This window comes from Nomia melanderi, chromosome 8 (assembly GCF_051020985.1).
Source record: "Nomia melanderi isolate GNS246 chromosome 8, iyNomMela1, whole genome shotgun sequence".
Classification (NCBI taxonomy): domain Eukaryota; kingdom Metazoa; phylum Arthropoda; class Insecta; order Hymenoptera; family Halictidae; genus Nomia; species Nomia melanderi.
In genome coordinates, this window is record NC_135006.1 from 10,023,369 (window position 1) to 10,049,330 (window position 25,962).

The window sequence follows — 25,962 nt, forward strand, 5'->3', positions numbered from 1 at the left end:
CGGACCCTTCTTCGTAAGGTTTTCAATGCTTTCTTAAAAGCGGCTTTCCACGTCGGTATTATACGGGTACGCACTCGTTCCATCCATCCCTACGAATCCAGGTGTCTGCTATAGTAAAAGCGGTCCGTGTTCAATGTACTCAATCGTGAAGGCATACAATCGCAGATTATCTTCCTCTGGAGGTAAGAATGCCTGCTTTATATAAACGTATCTGTAATCGTGCGTCTTATATAGAAAAGTACAGAGCATAGTTGTATTATATAGTATGTAACAGTGTTTTGTATATAGCAAGAGAAATAATTTTTATTAATATTTTGTCTGATTAACACTAGATTTATGGACGTTCATTCTACAGTTTATTCTACTGTTCCTAGAAACCTATGTGTTCGTCTATATAAATCGCGGAAGTTGTAGCTTCGAAATCAGAGTATCGCAATTCGTATTCGCAAAATTGAATCAGACTCGACTTAAACTTTTACTAAACAATGTTGTAAAAATTCAATATCCGTTAAACTGACGGGTTCCGTAAACCTAGTGTTAATAACACCACTAACAACTAATTGTATCTATATTTTGAAAGGAATAGGCTAATGTAAATATGACTGTTAGTATATAATCAAAAGTTTTTAATGCAAGGTGAATGAAAATCGTCATTGAGTAGTAAAAAACGGCGATAAACAGTGTTAATACAGTTTTCATCATCCATAATTGGCTTAAAAGAATAAGAACTTTTAAAATATAAAGATATTTCGAATTTATTATTGTTTCTTTTGACATAAATAAGTTTTTACAGATTTTATTATTCTTTGAACATTCTTTAGCGCTTAGCACAACGAACCTTTTTATCGCATTGATATTGGTACAACAGAATGTTAATATCTAATTTTGGATTGCAGTTTTGCGCATACGAAATTTGTATTCATGCGAGTTCCTATAACATTGTACGAATGCCCGTGCCTTTCGGTATTCGTACTCGCATCTGAAGCACGTATTCTTGTTTGCGGAGTCCTTAGCTGTTGAATAGTAAAAATCTGCACGTGGGTACGAAAGTCGAGCCAAATGTGATTAGCTCTCAGCTAGAACGTCAGCAATGTCTAATAATATCGGATATTTATTCTTAAGAACTTTTTGAACTATTCGAACTGAAATTATTGAAAACTAGTTTACTTGTACTGGTCACGTTTGTAATATTTATAATTTATTATTCACTTATTTTATGAAATAATTCTTAAGAAAGTAAACTCAACTCACAAAGAAATTAATTTAAAGACATGAAACGAAAAAAAATAATTACTGTGTCTCCATTGGTGTATATGAAACAAATAATTATGATACACTACAGAACAGAGTAATTTTTAAGTGACGTTAACGTTATGTTTCATAAATTTTAATTTTAATATTTACTTTTGTTTTCGTACATCCTATAAATATATGCATACGCGTGCTACGAATATAGGTATCTCTATGTCTTATCATTATATAACTGATGTATGCACAACAAAACATGAGAAGTCACATTCTACTTCAATGATCCAGAATACGTGTAAGAATAAATATATTCTTGCTGTTAACAATTGAAATTCGATCAGTCACCTACGAAGCTGTGAATTTATGAAACATTGGATTGTTAATGAAATAAATATTCGGAATAAAAATTGTTTGAAAAACCAAGATTTACGAGTATGTATTATGTATTAGCCTAACTGTAGAATTTAACTTGAAAAATCGTTCATTGTGCGCGCAATAAAATCGAACAATAAACTGTACACTCGTCAAACGCGTGGTAAACACGCTTATGATATACCCTAACGAAAAAACTAAAGTGAAACGAAAAATAATTACACGTGTATCGGAAAAAATATATAATTCATCGTTGAAAGAATGGTATTCGTAGTATTAATAATTACACTTACACTATAATTTTGCGTTTTAAGATGACGTGTATACTCGTCAATCGTAGTTCACCGGTTAAACAGAAATTTCAGCAACAAGTATGAAAATATAATAATCTAAGATGGCGTGTTCTAGTAGTCGCCTCGTAGTAACCGCACTATAGGACGGTGGCGGAGGTGCCTAACACTCTTTTCAGCCCTCAGCCGACAGTTCAACGTAGCCTGTACTGTTCGACGGTTGCTTGTCCGCGGACACGTTGTGTTTTCTAACCGCCGTTCACTTCAAACAGTTTTTCCGCGTTCAATGAATAACACAAAAACCCTTCTGAATCATAAATGGATTCTTTAAATCACAATGTTCCAACTTACATTCCGGTAAACATGTTACATCGACATACATTTTGGAGTAACGATCCAGTTGCTTTGTGTTAGTGAACGAAGATTGTCGTTTCGGCGAACGAATTTTCTCCAATTAATTATCTGCGGTGACAAGGAAACATGTAAAGCGATGGTAAGAATATTAACGTACCGTATTCTGCCAATGAACAATAAAGAAGTGGCCTACGTGATCGAGAAATATAATGAAAAACGAATAAAACGTGTTATTAAGCGTTGACGTTGTGTTTTGCGGAATATATAGTGCGTTTACAGGGTATTTTGATTATTTTATTCACGAAATTACAAAGAAAATATTTAAAAAGTGGAGCGTGTATCATGCGTCAGCTCTCAGCTGGGTTAAAAGGAGTATCGATAAGAACGATAATTTTTTCCGTAGGCTTTTCCTTTCTTTTCGTAATAACAGTGAAAAAATAAAGATAATTCGACGGGGTCAGAGTTCAAGTTGAGATAAATGTACTCTTGTAAAAAATGTAAAGAAAAACTTGCTTTCTGGAAACAGGAAACTGAGTAGCTTCGTAAAAATTTATCAACGTGTTTTCAAGCGGGTATAAAATATTTACTTTTATTCGCCACTGTGTTTCAGATAATGAGACGCATGGTTATTTCGCCACGCGCGAACGTTTGTTTGTTAATTGCCAAGTGGCGAAACGCGAATTATAGTCTCTAATTAAAACTGGAAACAAGTTGCCCTCTGCAGCAACAGCGCTAGATCGTGTCGCTGAAATCCAATTGTTGAAATCTATAATTTTGTTCGTGCGATACTTAAACTCTTTTAATTCTACGAACGATTATGTCAACCGTTATATCCAAAAATATGTAGTAACTGACGTATTCGTTCATTGAAGCGACGACAGAGTAAGGACGGTATCGCGGAGATAATTCCAAATAAAATAAAACATTTATCAGCGTTCCATTTAAGCTGACCAGAAGGATTTCAACAAAGCGCGGAGACCTATGCACATCTGTCGTGGTGTCTCGTATAGGAGAATTACAGCAGTCGAAAAATGGAAGGAACACGCTTGCGGTCAATTTAAACGATCTAGATTCTAGACTGCGCTCGTTTCCTCGTGGCAGAAGATTCAGCTATGAAGTTACAAGATAAATACAGTTTTCTGGTTACATTGTTCATGGTCTATGTCTTCTTCAATGAATCCAGAAACAGAAGTACGCTCGTGATATAATTGCTCAAACGAATAACGCCTTGACACTAGAACTATTGTATCAGTAAAAACGACTGGTTTCAAGCATGAATCAAGCATGAATCAAGCTTCAAGCAAAAGCATTGAATATTCGATATAATTTTGTAAATGAATAGTTTCACTTAACACTAAGACTATCGGACAGGTCAAATTGATCCACTAGAACGTTTATTTTGCAAGTATTTCAATTATGAAGGCATTTTTGCGACAGATTTTCAATTAAATTTGTGTATTTATACGGATACAAGAGACCCTTCGAATATCAAGAAACATATTGTTCTAATTTTTATAAAAATTTGGAAGTGAGTCACTTTAATTGCTCCGTAGTTTTAGTGTTAAATACTATAGTGAATGTCTGAAGAAACTGAAAATAATTCATTATTAAAATTTTTATAAGGATTGCACATCAATCATGTTAAATGCTTGGTAGTTCTAGTATTAATTAACTTAGAGACCAGTTCGAAATGGTTCGTTTTATAGGACTGTATGATGTTCAGTTATTATACCTTCTTAAGTACTTTTTCATTGTATTGTTATATTGTTTTCGGCGCGAAAATTGCGCGGAAAATATGGATAATATTAATAGGAAGACATTCCACGATGCCACCTTGATTCGAACAGTCAAGATATCCGTGTTTCGCGTACGGGGCCCTTAATTGGACTTAATTAACGATCGTCTGTCTTTGTCGTGAGGATGTGACTCACAACGACTACAACTTCTAGTACTTACCTTACTTTATCTTTACGCTGTTCTTACTTACCCTCTACACTTTTAACCGGTTTCATAAGCAGTTTAAGCGTAGTTGGGTACTTTTCTCGTGGTAATCAAGTATGTTTAATTATATCATGCAATGTCACTCGTGTAAAGACATATTATCTTTTCTTTCATCCGTTTATAATTGACGACGTTATCGTTATTTAAATACCGTGAAAATAATAAAACAGTAGATTATACAGATAGAGAATGAAATGTCTTAAAACTTGTTTCTGATCGTTTGTTTCACGGTTTTAAATGTATTGAAGTACATTATCTTTTGATAGTGGAAGATACTATCTCGAATATATTATACAGGTCGTTTAATCGTACCATTAAAATTTGTTTATGGCGTACAAATATGTTTCAGACAGAAGTTCATTGCATAGAAATTACGGCTGACGAAAATGCTGGTTAATTCATACTGAATAACTTTGGTTTCGAACATTTCTGTTATATGATAAATGGATTGCAAGTAAATTCAGATGGCACGATTGAATTACTCACCCTGTATAATATTATTATTATATATATACTATATTATATTATAAATACTATCTTAGATATATTATACATCTTCAGAATATTCATTGTTTATTTTATGTATCAATAACGTTTTTGTTTTGTTGAAATTAATCTATTTCAAAATATTTATCTCTCTTGATATAATTCATTAAATAACCATCCAGTTATAACAATTAAATAAAGTTTATTTAAGAAAATACTTTGTTTCGTTAATACAATATTATTCTTTATATATAAAGAAACATATTGTAGAAGTACAGAAAATGTTTAAGGACAATTCTGTGTTTAAAAGCAACAGTGCCTGTTTACGAACTTATTAGTCAGAGTTTGACGAATTTTTCTGTGAAAATAGCAAAAGCAGCTCGCCGTACGCGTTAAGGGTATGGGGGGATGAATCATTCCCGAAATGAATTACGCGATCGATATCAAAACCTCTCGCGTTCAAGTCAACCGTGTATTTCGCGTGCAGACTGCGACATTAAAAAACCGGCTTAACCTGAACAATAGATCTAAAGATTAGATGATGTAATTATTTGATACTGTCGTGAACTTGTATTGTGATTATGCCTGATGATGTTTCCTTATAGTTTTAAAAATTAGATACACACACTGACACGCGTATTTCACACCTCTATGTCGTCGGCCTGTTGGTTCGCTCGATGAGTTTGTTCCTTTCTTTGTTTCTATGGTTCACGTAAAAAATGTGTAACATTAAACTCGATTCATAAACACTTAATGTGTAGTGTTATATTTAAAAATTTTTAAATTTTTAATTCTTTTATGAATACTCGCCAGTAAATTTTCAATGACGACTACAAAAGTTAATTAACATATTCCACACATAAATGTTCACAAGTATTTATTACAAAATAGAATTAAAAGAGGAAACATTAATATGCTATTATTTAAAAGTCGAGTAATTAGGATTTAATATTTAGGTATATCAAATTTCATTTGGTATTATATTTCCTAAAAAAAGTGAAAATATTTTGCTTGAATCGTGAATGCGGTTTAAACATCACATGCGTAATACGTTATCATTTTAATTCTTTCGGAAATAAAGAATCTTTTTTAGGATTTACCTTGGATCAGGATGATGATACAGCAATCGTTATCGTTTGTATGGTTCTGTCCCGTCGCATTCTTATCCTGTAATCTTGCATACACTTCCTGTTGCGACAATCCTTATACAGGGTGTCCTGTGACTGGTGGTTCAACGGGAAAGGGTGTGATCTTAAACAAGAAAAATAAATCTAACATATACAACAACAAATTTTAAATTATCCAGGTGATAACCTAAAAAAAGAAATAGAAACAAATATACAACAGTTCAACAAAGTTCGTTTCACTTGTTTAACGCTTTGAAAAAATACAGGCGTTGCAACATTCATTTATTTGAGAACTAATTTTCGAAAAGATTAAGTTTGATTGATGTTCTGTCAGAAATTTGTTGAACGAAGAGTTTTTCTAGGAAATATTGTTCTTTTACCAAAAATACACTAAAATTACTGTTCGTACACCAACACTGAAAGATTGTATTCTTTATTATACTCCAGTATACAATTTAAGAACACTTTTCTCATTTGTAAGACTTACATTTGCAAGCATTTTTTACAAGTACTCCTGAAATATAGATTTGTTCAACTGATACACAAACTTGATTCTCTCGAAAAGGAAGTTTCAAACGAATAAATGATATTTTATAGTATCGAGTTACTTTTTATACAATACACACAACCACCTTTTTCCTTATTGTATCATAAGTTACAGGAATCGTTTCAAACTATAGAAAACCCGAAAAGAAAAACGACAGAAAATTAGGAATTATAATAGTATTTTTACGTTTTCAAAAGATCTATTGCATTATTAATATCATTGATTCCTAACAAAAGAAAATATATTTATGAAAGTAAACACATATCAGAAGAATAATTAACGCTAAAGCTACCGAGCAGTTAAATTGTCTATTTGACATTCCTTTATAGAAACTTTCATTGTTTTACAATTCCGTTTTCGTGTTGCTGAATCAATTGCATTAATAATTTCTCAGAGAAACATCTGTTAGTTTTTTAATAATTGCAAAAAGAAGATATCAGGAATAGGTCGTTTCGACCGGTATGATAGGTTTTAGTGTTAAATAGACCTCTGTGCAAGATTCAGTATGTTAAAAAATTATTATTAATATCAACCTCTTGCCCTATGATTTATTAGCTATGATGGATGCAATTATTTTATCATTAATAATTTCTTAGAAAAGGAAAAAATTTTGATGCTCATTCTATGTATACGTTTACTCAAAAGGTTAACAATTGATGATAGAAAAATAACATTTAATTTGTATATGTCAAGAGGTTGAATATAAATATTTGACAATATAAATGAAATCGGGCCATTCGACTCTAATTGAATTAAAGATATTTTTTGTTATTCCAAGGTTCGAGTCGGAGCGGAATATGTTTGAAAACGCTGCGGTGTCTGTTGCGTTCAAAGATGTCGAGGAAGAGGCCCTAGTATGAACCACGCCAACGCATTCAAAATTCTGATACTGTTGCTGAACCTCGGTAATCTCGAGTCGGTCACGGTGGTGAACCATCATCCGGACGAAGAGTATTTTCTGGAACACGAGGTCCTTTACGAAGATGCGATTGCCGAGGCGAAGAAGCTGAAAGTTTACCCCGGTACGAAACTTTACGAAATTCCGCTGTATGTAAATACATACACACTAAAAGTGTTACGTTCAGCACCTTGTCTGACTTCATTCTACGTCTGGTCTATAAAGCATCTTTACGAAGCACAGAAATCTATTTATCTTTCCGCCGAGAATAACTTCCCTTTGATCTGTTTAAACGGATACTTCAGGCTGTATCCCTATCCAGTGAATTAACTTGGTCGGCCTCTCGTTTTTCGTTAATCAACAATTACATGTTCTTACATTGCAGCTGGTTGGGAGGAAAAAGGTACCGAACCGCGATAGATCGGGATTTATTATCCGTTTAAGCTTCATGCATGCAAGAACACAGGAGGACAGCCTGTTCTTGGCGTATTCGGTGTCTGAAAATGATCGAGCATCAGTACTGATCGTTTGTTTCTTCGACGTAGCATTACAATCGACAGGAAATAGAAGCCAAGGTTATCTCTTTCGTTAGTGTCACTAGACTAGACGGCGATTAGTTTGGCTAGGTTTTAGTTTTACGTTCGTTTCGTCGATTCTGCGGGTGGTATTCTAATGTTTGTGCGTTATCGTATGTATTTATTTATCTAAGTTTCTTTTACTTTTTCTATTGATTCCCCTTTCAAATTTTTCGATTTTCATATTGCTTCAATTTTGATACCAGTTGAACATATAGTTCTTATCTTCATTAAATGAACTCCTCATTGGCTAAATCAATTATTAAAACAACAGTTTTTGAATTTTTAAACATTTTGTCGTGATAGTATTTGATTGACCTTTAACTTTTTATATTTGAAATAAATTTCCTTATTATTGGGTTTAATACTGTGAAATGACAAAGATTTGATTGGGCTTGCAAGATTTGCAATAATAAGGAAGATTACTTCAAAGATGTATTAAGTTATGCATTTTATATGTTCCTTAGATTAAAGTTACATCTGTGATAATTACACTCGTAACATTATATAACATTTATTTGATTTTTCATTTAGACGGAGACTAAAAGTAATTCTAGATTATTATATGTCTTTTTTGTACGTTTGGCTAATGACTGGCACAAATATTATTTGAACTTGCATATAACTTAATGGAATGTAGTAATTAGTTATCAATGGTGAACGTTCCTGTATCTAAGACGATAACATGGGTAATAACGTCGTCTGTATCCACGACACAATTTCAAGACAATTGCGTGAACCTCGAGACACTAATTATTGTGAATCATACTAATATTCCGACAGTTTAATGTGAATTGACTCGTATTTTAATAATACTGCCCGGAATCGAGGATGGAGATGCGTAATACTAAATGATCGAAGCGAGCATATAATTTTGAAGATCTGAGAACTCGGCATTCTTACAGTATTTCAGCGTTGTGTGATGTGGCTGCGACCTGATTGCTTTTTCCGCTAGTATCTGCGCAAACGATTGTTCGCTTCTTTAATAGTTCATTTATAATTTGTAGAAAATAGAATATTAGTTTCAGAATGATCAGTATCAAAATGGTTAAATTATAATTACAGTAGACTGTCGATTCAGTGAAGTATCAATGACACAATCGCATCTTGAATTCCGAAGATAGATTAAATTATTAATAATATTATGTTAGTATAAATAATATTTTTATATTATTATACCTTATGTTTTTATATTAATATATTATTATTTATATTTATATTATTGTATTAATATAAATATTATATTAGTATTTTATTAATATTACAATTTGTGCAATAAATAATGAAAGAGAACAAGAAAAGAATGTATTACACCCCATGTTTGTATTGGACATAGTAGGAAGAAGATAATTCTTGTTGAAAAAATGGATCGAAAAATAAACCAACATTTTTCCATTTATGGTCTGTTTTTTCTGTTTTTTTAGAAAATCAAGATTAAAAATTTATCGAGTACATGTGCACTTGACTGACTTCTCTGAATACGGATGATATAATCGGCAGGAAGTTATTGTACATGAAAAATAGTAGAAAACGTGGAATATGATTTTTTCATTTTGAACTTGATTTTTCAAAAACATTTAGTTTCAGTATTTTACGTGTATACGTATCTACACTATTTATTAATAGAATACGTTTAAATTTGGTGTTCTCAAAAACGAGCCCTGAAATTAATGATATTGTATTCTTAATTGTTATTTGCAATATATAACTATAATTGTTATTTGTAGAGTCCTCCTTCATCGTACCACTTGTAATTACTCAGTTAAGGGTATACCTAGTATATAGATAATCGCTTAAAAAATATTTATTTTCAATTTTCTAGAATACGAGATACTCAAATGAACAAATTTTTCTATACACTTTCGATTCATTTTTTTAAATAACAAATTATATCTTCTTGGTTGAACGGTTTTTTACAAGTGTAAAATTACTTTTAAAAAGGAATACTCTTAAGTACGCTTTAAATGTCATGTTAAATCATCAATATGTTTTATTAACTGATTATTACTTAATATAAGCTTTTTTATAATGCAATATTTATTGTTTGTAAATAAGATATGCATGCCTTGAAACCATGCAAACTTCTTTTCATGAATTTTTTTCGATATGCATAAGAGACGTTGCACACTGAATAGAACTGTACTTGATTCGCTGTTCAGTTGACTACCAGAAACGAAATTTTTTCATGATATTTTGTGTAATCAAAATTCTACTGTAATTCTACTATAGTGCTTTAATATAGACAATGAAAACTACACTTCTCCGAAATGATCAAATAGAATATAATATTCGTTTAACTTTTCCAGGACCCATCCCAGGATGCAAGCCTTGCACGAGGCCAGAAATAACTTACTGCGAAGATGAAAGTGTTATAAATGATCATTGTTGTTGCGATGGTAGTGTCAACGGTGAGTAGAATCGTAGCACTGTTTTTCAACACATTGATAGCATATGCCACGTATGCGTGACGTTCTTTAACACTAAAACTACCGGTACCCTTCAAAATAACAGATTTCAGTTTTCTTATTTTGCAATTATTGATATTTTAAAAGTATTCAATATCTGAAATGATCTTGAAAATAAACAGTTTTACTTAAATATCACAACGAGTATGTGAAGAAATCGAAAAAAAATGTATTACAATCTTTATAAGAATTACATATCGACCTCAATAAATGCTCAGTAGTTCTAGCGTTAACCAGTGTTAACAACTGATCGTTTGCAACCATACTTTCGTTTTTTTCAAATCCACCATACAAAACTGAAATTACTTAACAGTAAGGCTGCATATTTACATTTTTCATTTGAAATATTGATAGCTTTATTTGTATCTAAGCAGAAGTACGTTTACTTTTATAAAAAAAAAAAGCATAAAAGGGTTTTGTAGTAAATACATTTTACAATGAAAAATGCGATCGTGTTAATATTTATCTTGATTCTTGATAAAATTGAAGTGTATAATAAAGAAATTTTCTTTTCTTAAGATGTGCTATTTATATTTTAATCATTTTAAGCTATATGGAGCGATTGCCTTGATATCACACGATTTCTTTGATTCTTATTAGTTTTCTTGCTGTGTATCAGTCACGTGGTCCTCAGTGTCCTTCGTTTATTTCTGTTTAGAAATCGCTTGAAAACGGTAACCGCGGGTAGGCAATTCGTGCGTAAAGGATTGACCGTGCAAACACAGTCGGCTTCATTATGCAACTCTTTACGGAAATGTCCAATGATGATAATGGAACCTAGAACCGCCCCAATGCCTATAATTCGTATCACAAAGTAATAGATCCCGTAATCTGAATCAGAGGCATATGATTAAAATCGCATGAATGCACGTTCTTCCTTTTGTGTTACGAAAAAGTCACGGTTACACGAAAAGCGAAGAATAATGTACCGGTACAATGAACAATAAAATACTTGTTTTAATGAAGGATGTAAGGAAAATATGAATAGTAAATATATCACTACGCTATGACCAATTGATGGAAGCATGGTTAAATATATATTAAAATGATAATGAGTTCTATAATTTAAATTCACTCGAGCACCGTTTCTCCAGCAATTTATTTATTTAACTTTTTCTAATTATCTATAACGTGCAAACTTATTTCTAGTTTCAATTACAGACAATTTTTGTCTAAGAACCTATTGAACTAACGATATATCGAATTAATCATTTTAAATATACCTAAGTGTATAATTATATAAATTTAATAAAAATAATTATAAACAACGATTCTGATTGAATCGAATACTTAATTAATCGCTGCACTGAAATAACATTAAAATATTCTTTTCTTTTCGCAACTTGTTTCTACTTATGTGATTAATTGTCTTCTGTTTGTAGTAGAACGTAAGTAATAATAACTTAACACATACAGTACAAAGTTGTTAAAAACGTTTGTCTTACGTGCAAGTAGCGACAAAGACGTTCATTACGTATAACATGGACTATATAAATAGTACGAAGTTGAAATCACTCATTCGCGTTGAATAATTATCAAATTGAGACAGTTGTACTTTAACCTATTAGAGTATCACCCTAAACGAATCAAGTTAACGTAATTTCATTGAGTCAGAAGAACAGATTTATTTAACCCTTATCTATTGATTAGGTAACTCATACATTATTATTCTGTCAACTGAATTAGATTGTAATTCAAAGAGAACTTAAACAGAGAATTGATAACAAATAAATAAATTCTAATGCGTACACACAAACTGTTAGTAATAAATTCATTTAGAATTAAACTTTCATTATTGATTGTAAATTCTGCTTTTATAATTAAACTTTATTTAGCATTAACATATAAAAGATAATGTTTGTCTTTTATCAATTTGACAGAAACATTGAACGATGATTAAGAGAAATTTAATGTAACATAATGATTTGGTTTTCATGTATTATTTTCATAGAAGTAAAATAAGATAAACGTAAAAAGGAAGGGAATGAAGTGTGAAGAGAAAACGCTAAAGTATTAATATTATGCGTATCTAAAACATTTTGTCGTACAACCTCGTGTGAGCGTTAGTTTTATTTTTTATTTCTCATGTAAAGTTTCTTTTGTTTTTAGATAATTCGAATTTAAATAAATATAAATGTTCTCTTCGAAGCTGGTATATATTTTCACTGACTATGCGATTGCAAGGTGATCTCAGGTAAAAAAAAGAGTGGCACGGAAAAACTTTATATGGTTTAATGAGTTTTCTTTTTCTGTGTCACTGCTTTTTTCGGAGCATTGGGTTGGTCTGCATAGAATTGTTGACCCTGACTGCCGCAGCAGTTGTTTTGTTCATAATGGGGATAGCATAACAATTAGTACCGCTGTAGGAAAAGAAACTTTAGTTTCGAAAATATATTGAAAGAAGGGTGTTGATATACGTTCCAGATTAGAACACTCTTTACTGGTATTTTAAATATTTTAATACTGTCTGAAATATTTAAATAATAAATATTTCACCAGAAATTCTTGTTGCTTATTCGATATGTGTATCATATTAAAGAAAATGTAAGATTCAAAAATAAAACGATAAAAAGTTATTATATTCATTTTTGTCGTTCTTTCATTTTCATTTAATCATTTAATTTACCAATATATGTATTGGTTTATTTTTCAATAAGCTTACACTTTAGTGTTTATTATTGTTTACTGTTTACAGCAATAATCAAAAATAAATGCTTTTTCTCTTTACGTAATCGATTTATTATATAGATCTAGTGAACTTTTAAAGATCAATTATTAAGAGCTGAGGATTTTTTAAGAATGTTTCCAGTAGCAATAGCAATTATAATTGTAAATCGGTAAATTATCTCGTTTAACATAATACAATAATTTTTCTTAAGACTATTATATACAAGGAAATGATTGAACTTATTTTTTACATAGTGCAGTTATTGAGAAGCCTATTATTGGGCATTCGGTAGATAAAGTGTTAAGGGACACTCGGCCCATTGAAAAGATAAAATTAATGAATAAGACTTTTTAAGCCTTTTTAATACTGGTATCGGTTACATTTGTATAAAATAGAAAATACTCTTGTGGGCAGGGAAAGTATTTTACCTACGATCAGTGAAAAATGCATAAATTCCATGACACCTTTAAATACAGCTGAACGGAAGGACAATCACCTGTTCAGGAAATTATCGTTCGCTGTAAGATTCTATCCTTGTTTTTCACACGCATGTTAATGTCAGCGGCATAAGATGGTTATACCGGGTGACTCACACGAAACAATGCCGTATCTGTGAACAGAGATACTTGGTATTCCGCGCGTTCTTCCTCTGAGCTCTTTACACAGCTATCGGTCATTGGCCTCAAAATCTATTTGCTTAAATTTGTAATTAACATATCTTCGCGCGACCTTGCTTCAGGATTTAATCCATCGTTTATCCAGTTTGAATAGCGGTTACTTTGTTATACTTCATTGTAACTATCTTTTACCATTCGTTGAATTATTAATATTATTTTAATGATCTATCAATTGTATTCTAATATCATTCATAATGTTAGTCAAATTCGCTACGGTTTATTTGTTAAAATTAATTGTACATATACCTGTTAAATAATACAATTGTGAACAGTAGAATTGCAGTATAAAAAATGCAACTATGGATATAGTTAGAGCGAGATTTTTCACGAAAATAATGTTCTGTTTGTGTTATACGAATGTTTACTGTTAAAATACAAAAATTATTTAAATTATACTTTGTATTATACCGATTTATTACAGCACAATTTCACACTGTAAAATACGTTTATTTCAAATATGAAATGTAGAATTTAATACTTAAAAAATGGCGGAAGAAACTTTTTACGTGTTTCTTCTTGTGGCCGTTCGCTTTGTTCCAATATTCTATTAAACTAATAAGCTGAACCTAATAATAGCTTTAACTGTTTACACAATCAAATTTCCAAAACACGAAACAAATATATTTTCTATTAAACATCGTTGAACCTTTTTAAATTTTATTAAACATCATTAATAAATATTACCTATCCATTTTTAATTTTAAACAATTTCTTCTTTCTCGCTTACATGTTTTAAGTACCATCAATGATGGAACTTATTACATAGTGACAATCACTTGTTCCTTTCTTATTGAGAAATTAATTTATTTGCTAAAAAATTACGCATCGAGAACGTTTGAAATTACCGGACCTGTGTCAGGCTATTCGACGTTACTGGTATCTCATGTATATTAGTCAACTATAAATGGTTGATGATGCATCATATGAAACACGTGAGTTTTATTAACGACGAAGTCACAAACCTGTTGTGTCTAATGATAGATTTAGTTTCGAACTCGGCGGGATATTTGAACGGTTTGAAATTCGATTCTGCTTGTACTTCAATAAACAAGAATCAAGTCGAACGACTTGAAACGCAAATCGGATTGGATGTTTGAATCGAACGTTGTATTTCTTTTTTTCATTGAGTCTCGAGTTCTTAAACTCTTCGTTAGGTTGTTTCGTAAATTTCTTTGGCGCTCTGCTCGCAATGTTTAATCCAGCCGAAATTTCGGAAAGACGGCATCGTGAGACTTGAAAATGAAATTGAAAAATGAAAGGAGGCAATAGATTAGTGTGGATTATACGGCATAGTTCAATAACAAGACATAAAACATAAATTACTGAGTATTCATTATGTATGAATAAAACGAAGAAATCTTTTGGAACAATGTAATATTTGAAGTATCATTATCAGATGATGATAGAGTCAGTAGTATTGGGTTGATGCAAAAAGTTTTTACGTTTTTTGTACGTAGTTACTAAAAAGTTGTTTTCTTCGAAGCAAATAATATTTGTTTTCAAACTATCATAATGCGTATAAAGGACATTTCCTTTTTCGTTTCTACTTAGTTTTGGTTTAGTCAACGAACAGCTGAGAACTCTTTTTTCTACTTCTTATAAGAAAACGTCAAACCCTTCGCATCAAACTAATGGAATCAGATTCTGGTAGCAAAGGGCTGAAATGGTTCAAATACGCTTAAAAGGTTTAAATTAATGGTTGTTAATAATCAGTTATGGCCAGTGCTAGGCATAATTTTATATAGATAATGGAGATCAAACAAGAAGAACAAGTAAATTATATTCGGTGTTAATTTATACAATGTCAATCAAATAATAATTTATTCGTTACTTGAAGTATCGAGTATACTTGGAGTATAGTATATAACTAAGTAATTTATATGTTGTGTATTAGAATTATTTATGCTTAATTATGTATTAGAATAATTTTACATATATAATTATAATTATATATTTTTATAAAATCAAGAAAAATCAAAAATCTATAAAATCAAAAAATTTCAAAAGAATTAATCAAGTTTAAAATTCACAAATTTTTTTGAAATTTGAATCCGGCAGTTTATTATAAATTGACTCAGAACGCTAAATATGATATTGATTTCGTATTATTTGAACACAACAACAGCAATATTAATATTTTTCGAATAAATGTACCCTATATGGTTGTATAACATATCAGTTCAATATTCACAACACAATATTCACTGTTAACGCACGTCAAGTGGATACGAGAACAGCAGTAACAATGACAGTATCAATAAAATTGCGTTACTGCACGCACCACGCAGCACGTATCGAATACGTGAGTTCGTTTCGATCAGTCATACGAATCGCACCTTCTGCCTTGCACTTTTCTATTCAACTCAAACGATTAAACGGGACTGCGACGCAATTGAAATCAATGCTCATACTGACAATGAGACCAATAAAAATTGTATAGCACTCGCACCTTAAGCATTCTGATCGTTACCGTGCAAACTTTAAATTACATCTGTAGATTTTATACTTATTTCATTAAGTATTTTTCAAACTATATCTCCAGATTACATAATGATTTTATCCAGTTTTAGCACATGAAATTTCTGTTTATATGGATCTGAATAAAATCGATTTTCTTGAAAAATAATAATTTCAAATTGAAACTTGCATTTTTGTAATAAACGTTTTTCTCAGCGAGATAATGACCATGTAATATATTTTATATTATATTATATATATATCATATATTACTATTATACTAAAAATATATCATAGATAATATGTAATATCATACTTTCTATAAAAGTTAGCGTGTTCTGATTAAACTGATTCTTTGAATGATTTACGACGGTTATCACTTTTTGCACACGGAACATCTTAATCTTCAGAAACAGTTCTAAATGGCGGAAGAGATAATTTACGGAGGAGATGTGTAGAGAGTGTGATGGATGCGATATAAATGCAAATTTTAATTCAGCTAATTTCGCTATAATAGTTCATTATGTGCGCGGGCGATCAACATTAGTGCATTGAAAAGGTGTACCTCATTTCTGAGGAAGCGATAAGAGGATTTCGGGACACTCGTTTTCGACAAATATATTTAGATTTATGTAATGTAATATATGTAAGAAGTATTAATGATTTTTAGTGTGCCCAATTTCTTTGAACAAAGAATTTGCACTGAATTCTCAGCATCGAATTTCTTCCATCGAAACGCAAAATGTATTGCAGAGATGTTTTAATGATCAATGTTTATTCTGTATAAGAGCTTACGAGTGGTACACGGTGTTAAATGAAGGCATTCAAGTCATCACAGTTGATTCTTACTCTGGATAGTAATTAACAGTAACAGTAAAAATGTTCTAAATCAATTTAAGTTTTTCTAGAAATAACAAGACAAGTTGAAATTGCTTACAAGAGATTGTTTGAAAATACTTCGTTTTTATTTTAGTCCACGAAAATAGCGAGTACGTATAATAGAATGTACTATATAGTTCGAATAAAAATGTGTAATTATATGCTTTGGTCTTCTTTCTTTTTTATTCAGAATTCAAAGCATATGTTATCTTCCCAATTTTCATGTATTCGTACTAATACAATTTAGAAGCATAGTTATATTTTATTCTTTTAAGAGAAAACATAAAAAGTTTACTGTGACTATAGGGAAGGTAATTAAACCATTCTTCTTTGTAACCATTTCTATTATCTGTAATTGAAATAGGGAGATATGAGCTGTCCCAGTTACATAAATTATCTTCTATCTTTTAAAGTTTTGAGTAACTATTCAATAGCCAGAAGATGGGGATACAAATTTTCAATCATTTTTATAGACAGATTTTCTGCAAAACCTAAGAAATCAATTATTTATTTTAAGTAGTTTTCATTTTATATGGTAGGGAATACCCCCCTTTCAACAGTACTTTTTATATGTACAAGAAAATATACCTTATTATGATATGTGTTAAAGTTATTATGTATTATTATATATTGTCAAATATTTCAAGTAATAAAGATATTAAATTCAACCAACTTAGAAACGAAAAGTGGGAAAGAATGCTTTATACTGATTACAGATAAAATATCGATCTATTTCTTTACCCTTTTACTGTTATAGTTCTTTTATAAATATATTACAAAACTTTGTTTAAACATGCACAGAATTTTCTATTAGGTAGATACTTTTTTCTAATTCAACTAATAACATGGAACAAATACTCCTGTAAATATTCCTGTTAATTAAACAGGAATATTTACTTTACACACTTAAAAAAGAATGTATAAAATTAATGTAAAATTAATTATAAGTAAATATGAATAAAATATATGATATTCATAACAATTGTTTTGATTTTTAATTTCTGTTGATGATCGTATCAATCGAAAGGGAAGTAATATCTACAAACGATTTCAGAAATGAATAGTTTTACTTGGATACTACTACAATGAATGTCTAAAGAAATCGAAAAAAAAAATCGATTGTTACAATTTTTATAAGAATTAAATACCAATCATATTAAATGCTCTGTAGTTGTAGTATTAATGATGAACGTAAAATTGAAAAATTCGCAAGTAAATTCAATTCTGTTGCCAAGCTGTTATGTCGTCCGGAATCGAGACGGAACCGGAAACCTTCAACAATACGTTACGTGAATTGGTTGTCGACCCAAGATGATACAATGATATTTCATTTCGTATTCGATAGCTTCATCGATCGATGACGATACATAACACCAATATTGATAGTTTAAAAATATATAAATCAATAACTATCATATGAGAATTATAATTTAAAAATAATTGGAAATTTTCAGTTATCATTATTATTATTGATTTATTTATTTTAAATTACTATTCATAAGATATTTTATTATTTCATCAAATCAAATACATTTCAGTAAATTTTAGTATATGACATTGCATGTTATTCTTTACGTACACTATATTGAATACAAATAAACACGCGATTCTAACATTTTCACAGCAACGGTTATTACAAGTACTGAGTAATTACGAATGAACAGAATGACAATAACCTTTTAATTGCAAAGACATTATAACTTCAATTAGTTTAATAATGATATCATTAGAATTTCAGTCAATTAATTTTTGTTATGTTGCACTGAAACAGTTGGAATCTTAACTGGTTGCATGGAATTTTGATATATATGTACTTAAAGAACAATTTGATCACCGTGTATACTTCTAATGTCTCTTTGATTTTCATTGATTGCAACTTTTTCTCATGCAAAGTGAAGAAGATCGTGTTTCGTATATTTATCAGTCTATTGTTTTAGAGGTATTCCCTTTCGTCAAGCACACTTGTCGCGTGGGACCAGAAGAATGTAAAGTGCACGCCGGGGACTGTGCTGAATACGCGAGGTTACGGGAATGCTGTTGTCATTCTTACTTAGCTTCTTACTGTAAGTATTATTTTTTTAATTATACAATGCAATCGCATGGGATAATAAGCGAAAATACTCGGGTATTGGTATATACTTCTGTTCTTAATTGGCGGCTTTTCAATTACCTAAATATACAAATGAAAGTATAAATTTCGATATAGATTCAAGAATACAGAGTCATCTTATTCGAAAATTTAATTTCTCTACAATATAAACTTTCTGAATTACATTTGAAAAACTAAGAATAATGGGAAAATCATAATTATAAAATTCTGCGCGAATGGATTCATTTATAATCACTATTTTTTAACACTTCACTTTACGTAACACTTTCTTAATACATAAACTGGAATAATCATCTAATGCAAAAGTACCACTATAAACGAACACATCACGATAAGAATGATTTAATTTGTTATTAATTAGATATTTATTTCCAGGGAAATATTTGGCGAATAATGCACAGTCCTATGCAGACACGTGTCTTACAAAGTTCCTGGCGATATTAGTGGTGCTCCGCTTACTCTTATAGCCGATACAAATACCAAATATATTGTATAATACGAATAATTGTAATAAATTATTTTTTCATGGAAGTACCGAGGATACAACAAAATGGAATTTGTAAATGATCGATAACAATTTAAGAAACATAATGAATTCAATTGAAATATCATATTTGTACTTTTTTACAGAAAAAGGATGAGTCGCGAAACAATGTGTTTAGTTCGATAAAACGAGATACACCGTGTATAACTGTTTACTTAAAAGTTCTCTTTAAGATTAATGAGGTACCTTTCTTTATCAATATATGCTGTTGCAAAAAATTTTGGAGTTTTAGATTATTCCACATTCACTATTTACATGCATATTAAAGATTTGTAAACTTTTAGAAATTCTTAACAAACATTCAGTTCTTAATAAGACAATGAATATAGTACAATTAAGTATGTAAATCTTTGAGTAAGTAAACAATTCGTATCGAGTATCATTATTTTTCTTATAAAAGTCTCTAATTCTATTTATTTTATTTTTAATCTTTTTGCTTTTTATTTTGTTAAATATCTTTTACAAAATACATTTCCAGCCGTGAGAGTACTGTCGTTAAAATGAATTGCCATAAGTATTCGTAAAAGTTACTAAAAGTTCACAATACAGTAAACAACAACGTAGTGACCCCAAACTTTTAGGCGACAGCATGATTGAAACTAGGTTATTGTAATATTATTATGTTTTCCAAGTATCAATGCGATATGACTACGAAGACCAAAAATTGTTTACATATTTGTGAGGATTTTTATTTGCTTCAAGCAATGTAAAAGAAACATTAGTATATACTATGTACAGAAACAATATGAGTCTTATCAATCTATTAAATATACATATATGTATTTAGAAAATGTTTCAAGTATTTTTTGTGACATATAATGTAAAAAGAAAATACAAAAAGTGTAAAAGAATATATTTCTGTAATTTATTCAGAACTGCGTAATTCCATGAGAATTCATGTGATTCAACCTTCTATTGTAGCCGTATTCACGTCTGACGCAACCATACATGTTACATGAGATTATAAATCAATTATTTTACCATGCTACATTTAGTGCAGAAATTAAGCGTAAAAGTACTTAATTTTGAGGAATGAACAGGCCTGTTGCACACAGTACTATGAAAAAGGAATTTATATGTATTTAAATGATATTATTAATTGTAGTCAGTTAATGTCTCAATAAACGAGTGTCCTTTTATATCATACATATAAAATGTATACAATTTCGTAATATGTGTTACATATTCAATATTTAGGAGAATTGTAAACATTTGTAAAATTGTTTTGTTACGTTGTATATTGTAATGTATAACACAAGGATAGGCTATACAATTTGCAATTACTCAACTTAGACTGCAAAACGAAGTTGAGACCGTTTCATTAATTAATTCAGCTTTTTATTATGATCATCTCCGTATCTGATATTCGAATATGTGCATATCATACAGTATGTGCCAGTTTAAGTGGCAAAATTAAGTGGCATTGAAATACAATAAACATCTTAATGAAGAAACAGATAATTGAGCACGTTATTGAGGTATAATTAAGCACAATGGTACAATCGATATTCAATATATTTGCAATTTTTAAATATTAGAAGTTTGAAATAAAAATCTGAAGGAATTTGAGAATAATCGGAGTATTACAGAGGAAATACTCCTGTTTAAAAAATCTTTCAATGTATTTAAGAAAATAAACATTTTATATATAAAATTATAATTTGTTTTTCATATAGAAATCAGATAGAATTGAATAGAATCTTTTTATTTACTGTTTTCATTATTTAATAGCTACATATGTACAATATAACAGATTTGTTAAGTCGAAATTAACAATTGAAGAAAATATTTCATTAAAAATTATTAAACCCTTTAAACAGAATTATTAAATTATACATTTCGTCTGGTGTTATAAAAAAATTATAAAATTAATTGGACATTTTGTAGAATCATAGGACATCGCAGATTTGTATTGCCAAGGATCTATTATTCCGACACCATTAAGATGCATACATATCTTAAGTCTACGATAGATATTCGTTAAAAAAATCAGTGTCATTTACACTTTGTTGGTAAAGTTGTAAATGATAGGAGTATGGTAAAGAATCACGTAACCTTTGAACCGCGTAACAAAAATTTACATTGAATGTCTAGTCAATCTTGCATCACGTTAGTGCCATTAATAATAAGCGTAATATTTATAATTGCACACCTTAAATATCAAAAGTGACGAACGCCTTATCCTATGAAATCTGTAATATCGACCTTTACGAAGATCGAGTGATTTCAATGCCCTCTGCGTGATATAAACGACAAATTCAGAAAGTTTATTTAACTTATTTAGATTTAATTAGACAAATATTTATATTTATACATAACATACGTCACAAATGTGCTGTAATATAAAATAATATCAAATATAGAAAAAGAATATATCATGCAATATTTTTTTACAGGCGAGTTAAAAATTTTGCCTCTGTATTACGGAAACTTGTCTATTTTAATTACATCACAAATTTTTATAAATAAAGGCGACATATAAAATAAATCAACTTACAAGTTGTCGAGTACTGCGGAATCTGCAATATCAACATGGAAGCCTGGTTTTAGCGGCCTCTACGTGATGAGAGTTCTGAAATTAAAAAATATATATCGAATAAAAATAAAATTATAAATTGTCCAAAATAAAATGCTTTTATAATAATGACGAGTGCAAGCTCTAAATGCAATCAAAAACCGGAATACATACTCGACGTTACAAATATTACTTCTCATTTATTACAATACATAAAAAGAAAAGAAAAATTTATTCATAAAGTACAGAATACATGCAGTAAAGAAAACTTTCATAACAATTCTTTTAACAAATAAATTTAGTGAAAGTTTTACCTTACGAAACTTAACATTTTTCGTGAACAAATTATTAAATGTAATAGTAACTATGTAAATATTATATGTTGCATTTGAAATAATAACGAAAAGTAATAAACTTTTTTCGTTGTTTAATTTAAAGGATTCAATATGTTGAAAATAAAATGTGTCCATTAAAACAGATAAAGCAGATTATACAAACTATCGTTTAAATATAAACAATATTCGATTACAAAATTACATGTATAATAATAAATTTTGAGCGTATGATAAGGGTACACGTAGAACGTGTATTAATAAATTAAAAATTCGCTTTTTCTATATAGGTATAACTTTTAAAACAGTGTTCTATGCAATCATGTGCACACATGTATGTAATGTATTTGCTTCCATTATGTGCAATTTGGAAATTTTGAAATCCATCAATGTTTTTAATATACTGATATAAAATATTTATTTAAACACGATTGTATTTAATAATGTATTCACGTATACATAAATATTCGCGAGGTAGACATCTTTATTAATTCATAGTGATTTGTAATATTGAGTACGATACTATTACACTATAGCAATGGTAGAGTGTTTTCACGAGTTTCTGTCAGCAACAACACGAGAACATGTATGCACGTTGAGTGATTGGTCTATCCCACATATTCTATAGCTTCTATTGTATATCATTTTTAATTTCAAACATCTGTGAATAAGAAGATAGGTTCTTCATGAACTGTTTGAAAATTATGCGAAAATATGAAAAAGCTTCGTAATATCATTAATGATAAATTCTGTTTAAATAAATATTTATAAATGTTAATAGATTTTGTCTGAAATGTCAAAATGGCAATAAAAAGTTGTTTTCCGTTTCTATATTCAACTTTATCTAAATACCATATACTAGACTACATAGTTGTAATGAATTTGAGAAACACTTGAAAAATGTGTAAATAAATAAATTGTTAATTCTATTAAATCAATTAGTAGAATTAAAATTATAACTGTCAATTCCTGATGTACTTATACATTGTTGAATAATAATAAGATTTCATGTTTTCATATTTTATAAACACTAATATTTTAAATACTAACAGCATATCTGTTGTCTCTTGCGAAATTGCGTTAAACACATTGATACGCACGAAATATAAATATTTCCTACTGTCGCTAATAATACGTGAAATATGTGGCTACAAGTTGTATTATATATAGTATTAAACCAATAACAAGACACTAGATTAAAAAATGAAATTTTAAGAAATCGAGCAAGCAAAAGAAATTTGACTACAACAGAAATGAAACGAAAATTAATACGGAGGAATCTATAATCTGATAATGAACTCTGAAAAGTGACTGGGGCAAAGTTCCAGATTTTGCCATGGCCTCTACGTTATGAGACTATATATTTGAAAATTATTACATTTAAACTAATCACATCATCTGACGCTTTTTGAATAGAATTGCAACGCATAAGAAATTTAAAGAGATTATGATATTGGAATTAAGGACATCTAATGATTTTATAAAATTACTTATCTTGTTGGAGAAAAAATGAAAATTTTGTTATAACTGAATATAAACGATGAGTTAACCTCTCGGATAACGTGAATTAAATAAAATTTGATTAAATATTTAATCTGATAAAAGATTTATAGCTGAAAATTGAAATTACGCTATTCTTTACGTATGTGTCTCAAGATAAAATTTTTCAGCAGATATCTTTGAGTAAAAGAAATAGATATACAGTAAATTTTAATTTTATATACCACACTCTTCAAATATGTTTGCGTAAGACATTATGTATATTTAAAAACGTTAAGAGCATTTTGTGTAGATATCAAAAAATAATAAAGAAACTATAAAAATATTTATTTTAGAAATTGTAGAAAAACAGCTGAATTCGTAAGTTGTTGAAAGACAAGATTGCAACTTCTATTTCCCAGCTGGATTCAAGAAACTTCCACTTAATATGCAATATTTTTAAGCAAGGAAAAACAAGAGTATTAAACATCTGTCTTTATTTAAGGAGTAAAGTTATCCTATCAATTTTTAATTTTCTAACTTTCCCTTCCTTTAGTAATAAACAGATGCATCATATATACGACAGAAGATGTTTTGAACACATAACTTTATACTCTATTAAAAATTTTGGTTTCAATATTTTTAGTGTCAGTATATGCGAAGTATACTGAATAGCGAATTTGAAAGGGAATTGATTTAAAATGTTGTGAAACTAGTAAATCGCATTAAAATTTTTTTCGAAACTTTTCTGTTATGGAATACTTAATAATTGAATATTAAAACATGTACAACGATTATTTAACTGTCGATTTTTTATTAATGTCGATTGCATATTTCACAACTTTTCTACTGCTGAGTAATAATACTTTTAAATTGAAAAATAAAACGTTCATCTATGTGTTAATATGTTAGTGTTCAAGGCTTTAACCTCGATCGATTATTGTTAAAAAAGCAAGGTAATATGAAATGATTTGAATAAATAGTTGTCACAATTCCATTCATAACAAGAACAATTTTTGCATAAGAACACGATTGCTTTTTGTTGGTATTTAAACCTTGTAATTTCTAAATATATTTTATATTAGAAATCGAAAACTGATATTTTGTTTATGTATCCTATAGTACTGACAAAAATTGTACTGATTTACACACTTCATACTGAGTGAAAAGAATTAATAAATTTAATCTTCTTTCGTAAACTTTAATAATAGTTTATCAGCGCACATTATTAAATTTTCTCAGAAATTTTCATTTATTTCTACGAGCTTTATATAATTTTGCATAAAATCTGAAAACTTCAATTAGACGTATGATACACTTGTAATTATAGACAAATTTTCCGTCTTAATACTCGTACATACTGAAGAAATTTTAAATAAATCATCAGAGATATCCAACGGATGCATTGGAAGTTTATATCGTACAAAAGTAAATTTAAATTGTAGGATAGGAACAGCCCTTAAATTATTCATTGAAGAAAGTAATTTTGTTACAGATTTTGAAAATGAATGGAAGCATACAGAATATTAAATAGGCATGTCGCTTGCAACGCTACAAGTAATTATGTTAAAGTAATAAAATTTTAGAAAATTACAGGAACGTTGCTGTGGTATAAGTGAAGCTTTTTTTATACATGTAATTTCGTTCTAAGAATTCGTCATTCTAGAACTACGAAACGTGATACTGAACATATGTTTTGATTAATGATACTCAATGATTTTCTTGAAAGCGGCTTCTGTAGCAAACTTTTCCTTTTTTAATTAATTGTTCATTGCACAAACTTCCCTGTTTTACATTTTATTTCAGAGACATTGAGCTATTATAAAAGCGATTGTACTTATTTGGAAAGCTGGTCTTGAATTCTATAAATATAATTATAGATATTTACAAAAGGACTACTCAAGCTTCTCACTTTACGCCAAATTTGGTTGAAATCTG

General features: G+C 29.6%; 1 protein-coding gene and 1 long non-coding RNA gene across 6 annotated transcripts in view; one reads left to right on the forward strand and one right to left on the reverse strand.

Annotated features, from left to right (window-relative positions):
- Positions 1-20,551, forward strand: LOC116427505 (uncharacterized). Of its 5 annotated transcripts, none has more exons than XM_031977930.2 (5): positions 1-182; positions 7,204-7,447; positions 10,205-10,306; positions 18,982-19,107; positions 19,530-20,551. In XM_031977930.2, the coding sequence occupies exons 2-5, from the start codon at positions 7,282-7,284 to the stop codon at positions 19,619-19,621; spliced, it is 486 nt and encodes a 161-aa protein (XP_031833790.1). In that variant the 5' UTR covers positions 1-182; positions 7,204-7,281; the 3' UTR covers positions 19,622-20,551. The 5 variants fall into 5 exon arrangements, with proteins under 5 accessions (XP_031833790.1, XP_031833791.1, XP_031833789.1 ...); XM_031977931.2 differs by lacking the exon at positions 1-182 and adding an exon at positions 2,073-2,403 and having other exon boundaries at positions 7,184-7,447; XM_031977929.2 differs by lacking the exon at positions 1-182 and adding an exon at positions 2,078-2,403.
- LOC143174763 (uncharacterized) overlaps positions 5,097-25,962 on the reverse strand; it is a 22,810-nt gene continuing 1,944 nt past the window's right edge. The window contains exons 2-4 of the long non-coding RNA XR_012999071.1: positions 22,196-22,270; positions 5,852-6,002; positions 5,097-5,452 (exon numbers count right to left, since the gene is read on the reverse strand). This is a non-coding gene — a long non-coding RNA (uncharacterized LOC143174763). The remainder of the gene's footprint in view (positions 5,453-5,851; positions 6,003-22,195; positions 22,271-25,962) is intronic.

Excerpts from the sequence above, each read along its gene's own strand:
- LOC116427505 (XM_031977930.2), top strand. The coding sequence starts at position 7,282 with ATGAACCACGCCAACGCATTCAAAATTCTGATACTGTTGCTGAACCTC. Across the intron at positions 7,448-10,204 it reads GAAGCTGAAAGTTTACCCCG|GACCCATCCCAGGATGCAAG; the intron begins GTACGAAACTTT and ends TAACTTTTCCAG. Across the intron at positions 10,307-18,981 it reads TTGCGATGGTAGTGTCAACG|AGGTATTCCCTTTCGTCAAG; the intron begins GTGAGTAGAATC and ends CTATTGTTTTAG.